Source organism: Cherax quadricarinatus, unplaced genomic scaffold (genome assembly GCF_038502225.1).
Source record: "Cherax quadricarinatus isolate ZL_2023a unplaced genomic scaffold, ASM3850222v1 Contig1202, whole genome shotgun sequence".
In the NCBI taxonomy this organism is placed as follows: domain Eukaryota; kingdom Metazoa; phylum Arthropoda; class Malacostraca; order Decapoda; family Parastacidae; genus Cherax; species Cherax quadricarinatus.
In genome coordinates, this window is record NW_027196228.1 from 58,023 (window position 1) to 75,855 (window position 17,833).

The 17,833-nt window shown below is 43.0% G+C and overlaps 1 protein-coding gene across 1 annotated transcript in view; it reads left to right on the forward strand.

Moving 5' to 3' along the window:
* The window catches only part of LOC128685516 (stalled ribosome sensor GCN1), a gene marked incomplete at its 5' end in the record, with an annotated part of 74,614 nt that extends 57,869 nt beyond the window's left edge, over positions 1 to 16,745 (forward strand). Inside the window, 2 exon segments of the mRNA XM_070080896.1 lie at positions 6,426 to 6,656; positions 16,123 to 16,745. Of these exon segments, the coding sequence (XP_069936997.1) occupies positions 6,426 to 6,656; positions 16,123 to 16,248 (357 nt within the window).
* Between the last annotated feature and the right edge of the window lie 1,088 nt (positions 16,746 to 17,833).

Consider the following 17,833-nt stretch of genomic DNA (forward strand, 5'->3'; position numbering starts at 1 on the left):
TTCAGTTTGAGTAGTAAAAGCAAGGTCAACACTGTTGTTATCTAGAGTTCAAGACAACAAGGTCAACACTGTGTTGTTATCTAGAGTTCAAGACAACAAGGTCAACACTGTGTTGTTATCTAGAGTTCAAGACAACAAGGTCAACACTGTGTTGTTATCTAGAGTTCAAGACAACAAGGTCAACACTGTTGTTATCTAGAGTTCAAGACAACAAGGTCAACACTGTTGTTATCTAGAGTTCAAGACAACAAGGTCAACACTGTTGTTATCTAGAGTTCAAGACAACAAGGTCAACACTGTTGTTATCTAGAGTTCAAGACGACAAGGTCAACACTGTTGTTAGACACACACACAGACACACACACAGACACACACACAGACACACACACAGACACACACACACAGACACACACACAGACACACACACAGACACACACACAGACACACACACACACAGACACACACACACACACACACACACACACACACACACACACAGACACACACACACACACACACACACACACACAGACACACACACACACACACACACACACACACACACACACACACACACACAGACACACACAGACACACACAGACACACACACACACACACACACACACACAGACACACACACACACACACACACACACACAGACACACACACACACACACAGACACACACACACAGACACACACACAGACACACACACAGACACACACACAGACACACAGACACACACACAGACACACACACACACACACACACACACACACACACACACAGACACACACAGACACACACAGACACACAAACACACACACACACACACACACACACACACACACACACACACACACACACACACACACACACACATAAACACACACACACACACACAGAAACACACACACACACAAACACTCTAAATCAAAACACCCATGCCACATCGAATGCCCCCACCCACTACATTACAAACTCCACCCCCACAGCAACAACCCATAGTTCCTTGCCAGGTCTCCCACTTCCCCAACCCCAATATACCTCCCAGACCACAGTCTTAGAAAAGAAGTTGAAGGTGTGGTATACAAATGCAGATGGAATAACAAACAAGTATGAGGAGTGGCATGAAAGAATCAAGGCGACATCCCCAGACATAATAGCACTCGCAGAAACAAAGCTCACCAGAATAATAACAGATTCAATCTTTCCATCTGGATATCAAATCCTCAGGAAAGACAGAGGGAGGAGAGGGGGAGGAGGAGTTGCACTGCTCATTAAAAACCAGTGGGGTTTTGAGAAAATGGAAGGAATGGATGGCACGGGCGAAAGGGACTACTTAGTAGGAACAATCCAGTCTGAGGGACATAAGGTGATAATTGCAGTAATGTACAACCCACCACAGAACTGCAGGAGGCCAAGAGAAGAATACGATGAGAGCAACAGAGCAATGATCGACACATTAGCTGAGGTGGCCAGGAGAGCACACATGGGGGGGAGCAAAGTTACTAGTTATGGGTGATTTCAATCACAAGGAGATTGACTGGGAAAACCTGGAGCCCAATGGGGGTCCCGAAACATGGAGAGCCAAGATGATGGATGTGGTACTGGAAAACCTCATGCATCAACATGTTAGAGACACTACCAGAGAGAGAGGAGAGGATGAACCAGCAAGGCTTGTATCCACCTTGAGTAGTTCGGACATCGAGGGTATCATGTATGAAAGGCCCCTGGGAGCTAGTGATCATGTGGTTCTGTGCTTCGACTACATAGTTGAGCTCCAAGTGGAGAGAGTAGCAGGAATAGGCTGGGAAAAACCAAACTACAAAAGGGGGAACTACTCAGGCATGAGGAACTTCCTTCAAGACATTCAGTGGGAGAGGGAACTGACAGGAAAACCAGTACAAGAAATGATGGACTATGTGACAACAAAATGCAAGGAGGCAGAGGAGAGGTTTGTTCCCAAGGGAAACAGAAATAATGGGAAGAAAAGAACGAGTCCTTGGTTCACCCAAAGGTGTAGGGAGGCAAAAACTAGGTGTACTAGAGAATGGAAAAGGTACAGAAGACAGAGAACTCAATAAAATAAAGAAATCAGCTGAAGAGCTAGAAACGAATATGCACATATAAGAAGGGAGGCTCAGAGACAATATGAAAATGACATAGCATCAAAAGTAAAGACTGACCCGAAGCTGTTGTACAGCCACATCAGGAGGAAAACAACAGTCAAGGACCAGGTAATCAGACTGAGGAAGTGTGATGGGGAATTCACAAGAAACGACCGGGAGGTATGTCAGGAGATCAACACAAGATTTAAAGAGGCATTTACAGTGGAAACCAGTAGGACTCCAGGAAATCAGAACAGGGGGGTACACCAGCAAGTGCTGGATGAGGTACATATAACCAAGGAGGAGGTGAAGAAGCTGCTATGCGAACTTGACACCTCAAAGGCGGTGGGACCAGACAACATCTCTCCGTGGGTCCTTAAATAGGGAGCAGAGATATTGTGTGAGCCATTAACAAAGATTTTCAACACATCATTTGAAACTGGGCAACTCCCTGAGGTATGGAAAATGGCAAATGTAGTCCCAATTTTTAAAAAGGGAGACAGACATGAGGCACTAAACTACAGACCTGTATCACTAACGTGTATAGTATGCAAGGTCATGGAGAAGATCATCAGGAGGAGAGTGGTGGGGCACCTAGAAAGAAACAAGTGTATAATTGACAACCAGCACGGTTTCAGGGAAGGAAAATCCTGTGTCACAAACCTACTGGAGTTTTATGACAAGGTGACAGAAGTAAGACAAGAGAGAGAGGGGTGGATCGACTGCATATTTTTGGACTGCAAGAAGGCTTTCGACACAGTTCCTCACAAGAGGTTACTGCAAAAGCTAGAGGATCAGGCACTCATAACAGGAAAGGCACTGCAATGGATCAGAGATTATCTGACAGGGAGGCAACAACTAGTCATGGTATGCGACGAGGTGTCAGAGTGGGCGCCTGTGACAAGCGGGGTTCCACAGGGGTCAGTCCCAGGACCTGTGCTGTTCTTGGTATATGTGAACGATATAATGGAAGGGATAGACTCAGAAGTGTCCTTGTTTGCAGATGATGCGAAGTTAATGAGAAGAATCAAATCGGATGAGGATCAGGCAGGACTACAAAGAGACCTGGACAGGCTACAAGCCTGGTCCAGCAACTGGCTCCTTGAATTTAACCCTGCCTAATGCAAAGTCATGAAGATTGGGGAAGGGCAAAGAAGACCGCAGACACAATATAGTATAGATGGCCAAAGACTGCAAACCTCACTCAAGGAAAAAGATCTGGGGGTGAGTATAACACCGAGCATATCTCCTGAGGCGCACATCAATCAGATAACTGCTGCAGCATACGGGCGCCTGGCAAACCTGCGGATAGCATTCCGATACCTCAGTAAGGATTCGTTTAAGACTCTGTATACCATTTACATCAGGCCCATACTGGAGTATGCAGCACCAGTTTGGAATCCACACCTAGTCAAGCACGTCAAGAAATTAGAGAAAGTGCAAAGGTTTGCAACAAGGCTAGTCCCAGAGCTACGGGGATTGTCCTACGAAGAAAGGTTGAGGGAAATTGGCCTGATGACACTGGAGGACAGGAGGGTCAGGGGAGACATGATAACAACATATAAAATACTGTGCGAAATAGACAAGGTGGACAAAGACGGGATGTTCCAGAGAAGGGACACAGACACAAGAGGTCACAATTGGAAGTTGAAGACTCAGATGAATCAAAGGGATGTTAGGACACACACACACACACGGACACTCACACGGACACTCACACGGACACTCACACGGACACACACATGGACACCCACACACACACATGCACGCACAGACACACGCACGTGTGCACACACACACACACGCACACAGAGGTATGATAAAGCTCACGGTTCAGGGAGAGTGACCTAGTAGCGATCAGTGAAGAGGCGGGGCCAGGAGCTCGGACTCGACCCCCGCAACCTCAACCAGGTGAGTACAACTAGGTGAGTACACGCACACACGGACATGGACACGGGCACACACACGGACACACACGGACACACGCACACGGACACACACACGGACACACACACGGACACACACACGGACACACACACGGACACACACACGGACACACACACGGACACACACACGGACACACACACGGACACACACACACGGACGCACACACACATGGACACACACACACGGACACGGACACACACGGACGCACCACACATGGATGCACCACACACGGACACACTCACACACGGACACACTCACACACACGCACACACATGCACACACACGCGCACACACACACACACACACACACACACACACACACACACACACACACACACACACACACACACACACACACACACACCTCATCTGTTCATATCCTCAACAATGTTTCTGTTTTGATTGTACTGGCCATCTCCTACAAGGTAGTGATCACAGTACAGAGAGGAAACTCATTCCCATAATACATGCAATCACTGTCTTGCCAGAAGTGTGCTGATATCAGTTCCAGTAACCCTCTACTACAACATCTTCCCCTCCTCGACAGACTGATACACTCTTGAAGTCATTCTGTTTCGCTCCACTCTCTACATGTCCGAACCACCTCAACAACCCTTCCTCAGCCCTCTGGACAACAGTTTTGGTAATCCCGCACCTCCTCCTAACTTCCAAACTACGAATTCTCTGCATTATATTCACACCACACATTGCCCTCAGACATGACATCTCCACTGCCTCCAGCCTTCTCCTCGCTGCAACATTCATCACCCACGCTTCACACCCATATAAGAGCGTTGGTAAACTATACTCTCATACATTCCCCCTCTTTTGCCTCTAAGGACAAAGTTCTTTGTCTCCACAGACTCCTAAGTGCACCACTCACTCTATTTCCCCTCATCAATTCTATGATTCACCTCATCTTTCATAGACCCATCCGCTGACACGCTCCACTCCCAAATATCTGAATACGCTCACCTCCTACCATCTCTCCCTCCAATCTGATATTCAATCTTTCATCACCTAATCTTTTGTTATCCTCATAACCTTACTCTTTCCTGTATTCACCTTTAATTTTCTTCTTTTGCACACCCTACCAAATTCATCCACCAATCTCTGAGTTCTCTTCAGAATCTCCCAAAAGCACAGTGTCATCAGCAAAGAGCAGCTGTGACAACTCCCACTTTGTGTGTGATTCTTTATCTTTTAACTCCACCGCCTCTTGCCAAGACCCTCGCATTTACTTCTCTTACAACCCCATCTATAAATATATTAAACAACCACGGTGACATCACACATCCTTGTCTAAGGCCTACTTTTACTGGGAAAAAATTTCCCTCTTTCCTACATACTCTAACTTGAGCCTCACTATCCTCGTAAAAACTCTTCACTGCTTTCAGTAACCTACCTCCTACACCATACACTTGCAACATCTGCCACATTGCCCCCTATCCACCCTGTCATACGCCTTTTCCAAATCCATAAATGCCACAAAGACCTCTTTAGCCTTATCTAAATACTGTTCACTTATATGTTTCACTGTAAACACCTGGTCCACACCCCTCACCTTTCCTAAAGCCTCCTTGTTCATCTGCTATCCTATTCTCCGTCTTACTCTTAATTCTTTCAATTATAACTCTACCATACACTTTACCAGGTATACTCAACAGACTTATCCCCCTATAATTTTTGCTCTCTCTTTTATCCCCTTTGCCTTTATACAAAGGAACTATGCATGCTCTCTGCCAATCACTAGGTACCTTACCCTCTTCCATACATTTATTAAATAATTGCACCAACCACTCCAAAACTATATCCCCACCTGCTTTTAACATTTCTATCTTTATCCCATCAATCCCGGCTGCCTACCCCCTTTCATTTTACCTACTGCCTCACGAACTTCCCCCACACTCACAACTGGCTCTTCCTCACTCCTACAAGATGTTATTCCTCCTTGCCCTATACACGAAATCACAGCTTCCCTATCTTCATCAACATTTAACAATTCCTCAAAATATTCCCTCCATCTTCCCAATACCTCTAACTTTTGTATTAGTGTAGTAATAAATCCAATAATTCTTACCCAGAATTATTGGTTGAGCAATAAAGTACTTAAAGAAGCCTACTGGGCAGGTGAAACATCTTAAGTAAGTTTATTCAGGTATACACAAATACAGTTACATTGAATTATCATACATAGCAGCATATGTGTAGAGAACCTAGGATAACCCAAAAAAGCCAGACAGTGACTTATTTCCATTGGGGTCCTTTGTTACTCAGTTGCTACTCAGCTGTTGCCTAAGTCATACTTATGTTCCTGTAGCAATATCTAATAATTTTTAATTTAGCATTTCACTTTCCTCAACAGCTTATCAACCACAACAGTAATGAAGTGAAGCAAGGCATGTGCCAAGCTTGTCAGTATGCAGCCGAGTCTTTGGCAGCAGCGAATGGCTCCCTCTTGCCCATCGACGTAGCCCGCCCTCTTATACCCATGTTGATTAATGGCACAAGGGAGAAGAATCAAGTGGTGCGATCATCAGCAGAAATGGCCCTGATTGCTTTGCTTCAACTAAAGGAAGGGGACCAAGGAATACAGGTAATATTGTAATTGCCAATTTGTAATTGCATTTTTTAATGAACTTTTTGCAGGTAGAGGAGCAGAGTTTTACTAGTACTGTTCCATCTTCAGTAACCAGTGGTACAGCTTCTCTGATCAATACCATGTTTAAATGGAAGATGTGTACAAATGATTTCAAGTACACCTTTAGCCTTGTATAACTTTTCCAATCTTCCATGTAGATCTACATCATTGATGCCAGTGTCACTCGCCAAGTCTTAACAGCATCCTTAAGTATGGTGTAAGTAGTAAATTTTGCCATAAACATGAGAAAATGGGTTTCTGTGGTGAGTGTGCACAGTATAAAATAATATCCTTCCCCATGCAGTACATGATGGGAAAAGCAAACCTCTGACCTTGTTTGGTTTAATATGGTGACTTAGGTATTTTCTAGAGTAATATGCTCTTATTGGCTCTTTCTTGGTATCATTTGATGGTGGAAGACATACTAATGAAATAGAGATGATTTAGTAGACCAGAAGTCGCCTGAAATAGACATCAAAGTGGCAAAAAATATTAAATATTTGCAGTTTTTCTGAGGAAAGACAACCCCCCACCTTCCTCTCAGGTCTGTTTTATGGGTTTTTACTAGGTCTTTTATTTTTGAGATAGACTAAATCTTGACCAATCAGTCTTCAAATTTATTTGGGGAGTCAAAATAGAGGACAAGTGTAATATAGGAGAAGCTGTGATGTGATTAATGAACAGAAGAAATGTTGCTTTATTGGCTGGAATGCCTGCACTTTATTTTGAACTCTGCTTTTAACCCTTTCACTGTTGAGACCTCTGTTCACAAACTTGCTCTCAGTGTCTAAGAATTTAAAAAAAAAAAAAAATTCATATAAAATGATAGAGAATCTTTTCCCGATGGTAATGAAACCAAAAGAACAGAATTTGATGGAAAACTTACAGAATTACGCTCGCAAAGTTAATGGTCTCTGTGATATTTACGCATTGGCGATTTTGCCCACTTTGAGCCCTAGTTTTGACCAATTCCATTGTTCCAGTCTACAAAACTCGTAGCTATTTTGCTAGAACTCCTTTTGTTTTATTGATTGAGTACAAGAAACCACCCATTTACCAATTTCAACTACCCAATAAAGTGATCAGAAATTGGTAATTTGGCCAATTTCATACACAATTCAAGGAAGGCCGATTTCGAAATAGGGCCCAGAATCAACACTGCAAACATTCTTAGCACTAAAATAACATTTTCTCTGTTCGTTAGTCACATCTCCATGCCCATCTTACATTACGCTTGCTTTCCATTTTGAATTTTTATTCACATAAAAAATAGAAAATTTATTGTTATGCAGACTACTGCATTATTGTAAAAATGGTATAAATAATATCAGCGCATTTGTGAAAGCACATTAGACCCACCAGTTTACGTGTATTGGACGTGTGACGTGATTTGTTTACTCTTGAACACTGGCAAAACTTGAGCATTTCTGCTACTTTGAGCTCAATTTTAGTCCGTAAACCATTCAAAATCATCTCTGTTTCTGTAATATATCTTCCATTCTGTCAAGTGAAACCAAGAAAACAAGAATGCAACTATAAATACCATACGAAAATACACCTCAAAGTTGCCGTTTTAAACGTAAAACACTGTCAGTTTTTTTTTTCTCGTGCTGCAGGATTTTTTTTTTATACTGCACACAATGACCACTTAGACCCATTCTCTCATATGTAGGCCTACCAGCTTTCTCCAGCAAGATTGCAAGCCGCTAGAATTTTAGTGTATTATTACAGGACCAACACTGGCTTGCAAGCCGTAATATTACAGGACCGACAGTGAAAGGATTAAATTGAATTATGATGAAATTTATGTAAAATTGGCCAAATTACCAACTTCTGTGCAATTTACAGGATAGTTCAAATAGTTAAATGAATTGTTTCTTGCACTCGGTTGATAGAAAAGAAGGCAGAGTAGTGAAATATCAAGGAATTTGGCCAAATTGTGCAGCAGAATGGTCCTAAAATTGGCCTCAAATTGGGTGAAATTACTGATGCATAACTTACATCCAGACCCCCCAACTTTTGTGTGTGTGTGTGTGTGTGTGTACGTACATACGTATTCAACTAATTGTACTTACCTAATTGTGGCTGCAGGGGTCGAGACTCAGCTCCTGCTCCATGAGCTTTATCATACCTCGTCTTAAAACTATGTATGGTTCCTGCCTCCACTACATAACTTGCTAGACTATTCCACTTCTTGACAACTCTATGACTGAAGAAATACTTCTTAACATCCCTTTGACTCCTCTGAGTCTTTGGCTTCCAATTGTGATCCCTTGTTTCTGTGTCCCCTCTCTGGAACATCCTGTCTCTGTTCACCTCATCTATTCCATGCAGTATTTTGTATGTCATTATCATGTCTCCCCTAACCCTCCTGTCCTCCAGTGTCGTCAGGCCGATATCCTTTACCATTTCTTCGTGGGACATTCCCCTTGGCTCTTGAACTAGCCTTGTTGCAAACCTTTGCACTTTCTCTAATTTCTTGATGTGCTTGACCAGGTGTGTTCCAAACTGGTGCTGCATAATCCTGTATGGGCCTGACATACATGGTGTGCAGTGTCTTGAATGATTCCTTATTAAGGCATCAGAATGCTATTCTAAGGTTTGCAAGGCACCCATATGCTGCAAAGTTATCTGGTTGATGTGTGCTTCTGGAGATGTGCTCAGTGTTATACTCACCCCAAGACCTTTCTCCTTGAGCAAAGTTTGCAGTCTTTGCCCACTTAGCCTATACTCTGTCTGCAGTCTTCTTTGCCCTTCCCCAATCTTCATGACTTCGTATTTAGTGGGGGTTAAATTCGAGGAGCCAGTTGCTGAACTGTGTGTGTGTGTGTGTGTGTGTGTGTGTGTGTGTGTGTGTGTGTGTGTGTGTGTGTGTGTGTGTGTGTGTGTGTACTCGCCTAGTTGTGCTCACCTAGTTGTTGCAGGGGTCGATTCACAGCTCCTGGCCCCGCCTCTTCACTGATCGCTACTGGGTCACACTTCCTGCTTCATAAGCTTTATCATACCTCTTCTTAAAGCTATGTATGGATCCTACCTCCACTACATCACTTCCCAGACTATTCCACTTCGTGACAACTGTGTGACTGAAGAAATACTTCCTAACATCCCTGTGTCTTCAACTTCCAACTGTGACCCCTTGTTGCTGTGCCCCATCTCTGGAACATCCTGTCTCTATCCACCTTGTCGATTCCTGTGTGTGTGTGTGTGTGTTCTCGCCTAATTGTGGTTGCAGGGGTTGAGACTCAGTTCCTGGCCCTGCCTCTTCACTGATTGCTACTAGGTTCTCTCTCTGCTTCCTGAGCTTTGTCATACCTTGTCTTAAAGCTATGTATGGTTCCTGCCTCCACTACATCACTTGCAAGGCTGTTCCACTTCCTGACGACTCTGTGACTGAAGAGGTACTTCCTAACATCCCTGTGACTCATCTGAGTCTTCAGCTTCCAATTGTGACCCCTAGTTTCTGTGTCCCCTCTTTGGAACATCCTGTTCGTGTGTGTGTGTGTGTGTGTGTGTGTGTGTGTGTGTGTGTGTGTGTGTGTGTGTGTGTGTGTGTGTGTGTGTGTGTGTGTGTGTGTGTGTGTAAATTCTAGCACCTTCAAATTGAGCAGGAGAGAGCTGGTAGGCCTACATGTGATAGAATGTGTCTATGTGGTGTGTGCAGTAAGAAAACAAATCTATGCACCCTCATTGCATTGTGGGAGTGGTAATTCAGTGCGCCTTTGTCACCAAGCCAAGCATAAGGAATACATCACTCTCCCAAAGTGTGGGAGGTGGGGAAAGGCAGTAAGGGTGGAGGCAGTGTGGGTGGTAGGGAAAGGAGTGTGGGTTTGTGTAAACAACATGGCTGGCTGGCTGGTCAGGTGGCTGGCTGACTGGCTGGCTGACTGGCTGGCCAGGTGGCTGGCTGGCTGGCTGGCTGGTCAAGTGGCTGGCTGGCTGGTCAAGTGGCTGGCTAGTCAGGTAGCTGGCTGGTTGGTCAGGTGGCTGGCTGGATGGCTGTGTGGTCAGGTGGCTGTCTGTCTGTCTCTGTCTCTCTCTGTCTCTGTTTCTCTGTCTCTCTCTCTGTCTCTGTCTCTCTCTCTGTCTGTCTCTCTCTCTCTCTCTCTCTCTCTCTCTGTCTCTGTCTCTGTCTCTCTCTCTCTCTCTCTCTCTCTCTCTCTGTCTCTCTCTCTCTCTCTGTCTCTGTCTCTCTCTGTCTCTCTCTGTCTCTGTCTCTGTGTCTCTGTCTCTCTCTCTGTCTCTCTCTTTTTTTTTTTTTTTTTTTACACAGTGTTTGACAAGGTTAAGGATCCCTAGCTTTATTGACTCACACATACATACATACATACATACATACATACATACATACATACATACATACATACATACATACACACACACACACACACACACACACACACACACACACACACACACACACACACACACACACACACACACACAAATACAATTACAGTAGAGCCCCACTTATACGGCAGGTTAGGTTCCGGGCTACCGCCATAAAACAGAAATCACCGTCAAGTGGAACAGCCATTTTTTTCACTTACAAATGCATATAAATACTAGCAAACAAATTTACATTAACATATATTAACCCTTAAATGGCCCAAACATATATATATATATATGTTCTTACGTGTAGTGCCCCAAACGTATATACAGTGGACCCTCGCCTAACGCTATTAATCCGTTCCTGAGAGCTCAACGTAAGGCGAAATTATCGTTAGGCGAATTAATTTTCCGTATAAGAAATAATGGAAATCAAATTAATCCGTTCCTGACACTCCAAAGTATGAACAAAAAAAAATTTTTACCACATGAAATATTAATTTAAATACACACAAACTGAAGAAGACATGCACAGTTACATGACACTTACCTTTATTGAAGATCTGGTGATGATTGATGGGATGGGAGGAGGGGAGACTGTGGATGGTGTTAATGATTAGAAGGGGAATCCCCTTCCATTAGGACTTGAGGTGGCAAGTCCTTTTCCGGGGTTACTTCCCTTCTTCTTTTAATGCCACTAGGACCAGCTTGAGAGTCACTGGACCTCTCTCGCACAACATATCTGTCCATAGAGGCCTGTACCTCCCGTTCCTTTATGACATTCCTAAAGTGTTTCACAACATTGTCAGTGTACAGGTTGCCAACACGGCTTACAATAGCTGTGTAAGGGTGATTTTCATCAAAAATGGCTTGCACTTTAATCCACATTGCACACATTTCCTTAATCTTTGAAGTAGACAACTTCAATTTCTCTATCCCCTCCTCTGGAGCAGTTTCCTCAGGTCTGGCCCCTTGCTGTTGAAGATGATCCAGCAGCTCATCAGTGGTTAGTTCTTCATTGTCCTCTTCCACCAACTCTTCAACATCCCCCCCACTAACCTCCAATCCCAAGGACTTCCCCAATGCCACAATGGATTCCTCAGCTGGCATAGGATTCCCAGGGTTAGCCTCAAGCCCTTCAAAATCCCTTTTGTCTACACATTCTGGCCACAGTTTCTTCCAAGCAGAGTTCAAGGTCCTCTTAGTCACTTCCTCCCAAGCCTTACCTATAATGTTTACACAGTTGAGGATGCTAAAGTGACCTCTCCAAAACTCTCTTAGAGTCATTTGAGTTTTTGAGGTCACTACAAAGCACCTTTCAAACATAGCTTTTGTGTACAGTTTCTTGAAGTTGGAAATGACCTGCTGGTCCATGGGCTGCAGGAGAGGAGTGGTATTAGGAGGCAAAAACTTGACCTTAATGAAGCTCATTTCTGCAGAAAGTCGCTCTGCCACATCTGAAGGATGACCAGGAGCATTGTCTAATACCAGGAGGCACTTAATGTCTAATTTCTTTTCAATTAGGTAATTTTTCACAGTGGAGGCAAATGCATGGTGTAACCAGTCATAGAAAAAGTCCCTAGTGACCCATGCCTTACTGTTTGCCCTCCCAGCACACACAAATTAGCCTTGAGGACATTGTTTTTCCTGAACACTCTGGGAGTTTGAGAGTGATACACCAATAAAGGCTTCACTTTGCAATCACCACTAGCATTGGAACACATCAACAGAGTAAGCCTGTCTTTCATAGGCTTATGTCCTGGGAGTGCCTTTTCCTCCTGAGTAATATAGGTCCTGTTTGGCATTTTCTTCCAAAAAAGGCCTGTTTCATCACAATTAAACACTTGCTCAGGTTTCAGTCCTTCACTGTCTATGTAATCCTTGAATTCATGCTCATATTTTTCAGCCGCTTTGTGGTCCGAACTGGCAGCCTCACTATGCCTTATCACTATGTATGCCACTACGATTCTTAAATCTCTCAAACCAACCTTTGCTGGCCTTAAATTTACTCACATCACCACTAGTTGCAGGCATTTTTCTAATTAAATCCTCATGCAAGGGGGTAAAGCAGCAGGGATTGATGGGATAAAGATAGAAATGTTAAAAGCAGGTGGGGATATAGTTTTGGAGTGGTTGGTGCTATTATTTAATAAATATATGGAAGAGGGTAAGGTACCTAGGGATTGGCAGAGAGCATGCATAGTTCCTTTGTATAAAGGCAAAGGGGACAAAAGAGAGTGCAAAAATTATAGAGGGATAAGTCTGTTGAGTATTCCTGGTAAAGTGTATGGTAGAGTTATTATTGAAAGAATTAAGAGTAAGACAGAGAATAGGATAGCAGATGAACAAGGAGGCTTTAGGAAAGGTAGGGGGTGTGTGGACCAGGTGTTTACAGTGAAACATATAAGTGAACAGTATTTAGATAAGTCTAAAGAGGTTTTTGTGGCATTTATGGATTTGGAAAAGGCGTATGACAGGGTGGATAGGGGGGCAATGTGGCAGATGTTGCAGGTGTATAGTATAGGAGGTAGGTTACTGAAAGCAGTGAAGAGTTTTTATGAGAATAGTGAGGCTCAAGTTAGAATATGTAGGAAAGAGGGAGATTATTTCCCAGTAAAAGTAGGCCTTAGACAAGGATGTGTGATGTCACCGTGGTTGTTCAGTATATTTATAGATGGGGTTGTAAGAGAAGTAAATGTGAGGGTCTTGGCAAGAGGCGTGGAGTTAAAAGATAAAGAATCACACATAAAGTGGGAGTTGTCACAGTTGGTATTTGCTGATAACACTGTGCTCTTGGGAGATTCTGAAGAGAAGTTGCAGAGGTTGGTGGATGAATTTGGTAGGGTATGTAAAAGAAGAAAATTAAAAGTGAATACAGGAAAGAGTGAGGTTATGAGGATAAAGAGATTAGGTGATGAAAGATTGGATATCAGATTGTAGGGAGAGAGTATGGAGGAGGTGAATGTATTCAGATATTTGGGAGTGGACGTGTCAGCGGATGGGTCTATGAAAGATGAGGTGAATCATAGATTTGATGAGGGGAAAAGGGTGAGTGGTGCACTTAGGAGTCTGTGGAGACAAAGAACTTTGTCCTTGGAGGCAAAGAGGGGAATGTATGAGAGTATAGTTTTACCAACGCTCTTATATGGGTGTGAAGCATGGGTGATGAATGTTGCAGCGAGGAGAAGGCTGGATGCAGTGGAGATGTCATGTCTGAGGGCAATGTGTGGTGTGAATATAATGCAGAGAATTCGTAGTTTGGAAGTTAGGAGGAGGTGCGGGATTGCCAAAAGTGTTGTCCAGAGGGCTGAGGAAGGGTTGTTGACGTTGTTCGGACATGTAGAGAGAATGGAGTGAATCAGAATGACTTCAAGAGTGTATCAGTCTGTAGTGGAAGGAAGGCGGGGTAGGGGTCGTCCTAGGAAAGGTTGGAGGGAGGGGGTAAAGGAGGTTTTGTGTGCGAGGGGCTTGGACTTCCAGCAGGCATGCGTGAGTGTGTTTGATAGGAGTGAATGGAGACAAATGGTTTTTAATACTTGATGTGCTGTTGGAGTGTGAGCAAAGTAACATTTATGAAGGGGTTCAGGGAAACCGGCAGGCTGGACTTGAGTCCTGGAGATAGGAAGTACAGTGCCTGCACTCTGAAGGAGGGGTGTTAATGTTGCAGTTTAAAAACTGTAGTGTAGAGCACCCTTCTGGCAAGACAGTGATGGAGTGAATGATGGTGAAAGTTTTTCTTTTTCGGGCTGCCCTGCCTTGGTGGGAATCAGCCAGTGTGTTAGTAAAAAAGAAAATAATGAAAATGGGAGTTTTGCTCTTTCTTTATTCTACTGAACCAGCATGGAGACAACTTGTGCACAATGTAAGGTGTTTGTATTATAGTATATGCTTCACAAACATGGAAATGAACGTGGATGAACCATAACTATATGCATTCGTCTGCTTGCTTACAGACTCCGTGTCTCTGTCCTTTCATTTACTCGTTCTCTTGTTTGTTCGTTTTATCTTGTTTATACGCCTCTCACCCTGCATTAAGACTACAAATATTTTGAGGTAAGTAATGCGTGTACTGTGTGTGTATTTTACTTATTATTGTTTTTTAATGTCTAATTCTATTGCTAACTTAATATATATTAGTGTAAACTTGTTATCTGGCATTTATATCATAAGTGGAAAAAATGGTGTTCTGCTTTCCGGCGATGTCTGCTTTCCGGCGATAGCCTGGAATCTAATGTGCCATATGAGTGGGGCCCTACTATATTTTTATGAGCTGCAAGAAATGGGTGGCTGTTTTCTGTTCATGCAGCACTCTATATTATTGTCTTTTTTCTTAAATTTATAGTTTCCCCATTGTAACCTATGAGCTGCCAACCCTTGTGAAAGTGTGACAGTTATTAGGAGGACTGGCAGCTCCATCATTACACACAAAACAATATTCATTTTTTTCCATTTCTTGGCTGTTAAACCATACCCATAAATGCTTTGTCGTAGTTTAGGCCAACCTGGTAATTGACATCAACCTGGTAATTGACATCAACCTGGTAAAAATCCATAAAACAGACCCAGGGAGGAGTGGGGAGACTCTGAACCTTCCCTTGAAAAATCCCCCAAAATTGACTATTTCTCACCAGTTTGACATTTCTGGCTTCTTTCAGTCTTTAGAGGACCCAAATCTTGTGCATTTCACTAGTATGATTTCCTGTCTATCTATTGACAGCCAATAAAACCTTGAAAACCATCTTCCACACTGCCTCAAAGTTACTATTTCAACACAAACGCAAGCTCAGAGGGTAGCTGTTCCCATCATGCACTGTCGTGGACAGGATTTTTGTTGTTGTTGTTGTGCATGCACACTACACAGAACCAGTCTCTTATCTCAAAGCCAAAATTTGCTTCTCACAACAAATTTCAGGATGCTGTGAATTATGTGTACTAGTATGTCACTGACTGGTCACTATGATGTACTGGTATGTAACAGACATCTTAGATGTTACTAGTCTATTTTTTTGGTAAGTTGTGAAAATTTCATATTGTAACTATATATAGTTGTAGTTTGTTTTCTCACTAATTATCCTAATTTTTTACTTTTCAGGTTATGCTGAGTGCATTGGAAGGTGGGGGACGAGAGAGTCTGAATGATGTGATCAATAAGTGTCTGCGTCGGGCTACATATATACCAGTAACACCTGCAGAAATTGATCCAACTCTTCTCACCTGATCAATCAGCTTTTTTTGTAATGAAAGACTGTTTCTGTTGGTGCTTAGTACAATTTCAAAAATGAAAGAAACAGTTGTATTCAGAATATGCATTCTGGTTGGCCAACTTGCTGAATGCACTTATTGGTGCTCTCATCTTTGGTTTTGGAATGAAACAAATTCCATGCCACAGTTTTTCCCTTCGTCCATTTTTATTGTTACTTTGAAGAGCTAGGGATCAATGTGCCCAATATTGAAATAGAGGAAATGCGTTTCTTACAAGGAGCTTTAATATAATTACCTTGAGTCATGATCATTGGTGAGCACCAGTTAATGGTGGTGCTTCAGTACTGTTGCTACTGACACTCATTCTGAATATGACTTTGGCTTGCATGTAGAAGTGTTGGCTGTGGTCAAGAATATTTTTGTGATGTTTGAAGCACATTGCCCAACAAGTGATGAGGCATAAGTGTGTTTGTGTGTGTGCCAATGAATACATTATCACACTGGACTCCATTACTGCTGTGTTTTATTTTTACATCCTGACTATATATTAATTTAAGTGAATATGTAGTTTATTTTATGAAAAAGAGGATAAATAAATATACAAGGTATGATGTAGCATGTAATGAAAGTAGTTTGTTAGATTATGTATTGGTGGATAAAAGGTTGATGGGTAGGCTCCAGGATGTACATGTTTATAGAGGGGCAACTGATATATTGGATCACTATTTAGTTGTAGCTACAGTTAGAGTAAGAGGTAGATGGGAAAAGAGGAAGGTGGCAACAACAAGTAAGAGGGAGGTGAAAGTGTATAAACTAAGGGAGGAGGAAGTTCGGGTGAAATATAAGCGACTATTGGCAGTAAGGTGGGCTAGTGCAAAGATGAGTAGTGGGGGGGGGTTGAAGAGGGTTGGAATAGTTTTAAAAATGCAGTATTAGAATGTGGGGCAGAAGTTTGTGGTTATAGGAGGGTGGGGGCAGGAGGAAAGAGGAGTGATTGGTGGAATGATGAAGTAAAGGGTGTGATAAAAGAGAGAAAGGTAGCTTATGAGAGGTTTTTACAAAACAGAAGTGTTATAAGAAGAGCAGAGTATATGGAGAGTAAAATAAAGGTGAAGAGAGTGGTGAGAGAGTGCAAAAGGAAAGCAGATGATAGAGTGGGAGAGGCACTGTCAAGAAATTTTAATGAAAATAAGAAAAAATTTTGGAGCGAGTTAAACAAGTTAAAAAAGCCTAGGAAAAGTATGGATTTATCAGTTAAAAACAGAGTAGGGGAGTTAGTAGATGGGGAGATGGAGGTATTAGGTATATGGTGAGAATATTTTCAGGAACTTTTACCTCTTCAAGGGGGGCTCGTTGGCGTGGTGAAGAGGCTCTTGGTCTGAGGAATTAGACCTGTCGGTCTACTTCCTCAGACCGAACCTAATTACCCCCCAATCCCCCGTTCCCTATCCCATCCTCCCCTTTTTCCTTTCCTCCTCCTCCTCCCCACCCCTCCCTTTTGCCCTTCCTTTTTTTTTTTTTTTTTTTTTTTTCCCACAGGCATGCTAGTTCCTAGGTAGGGGAAAGGGTACCGGGGTCCATCCCATTCCGTTGAGGTTCTT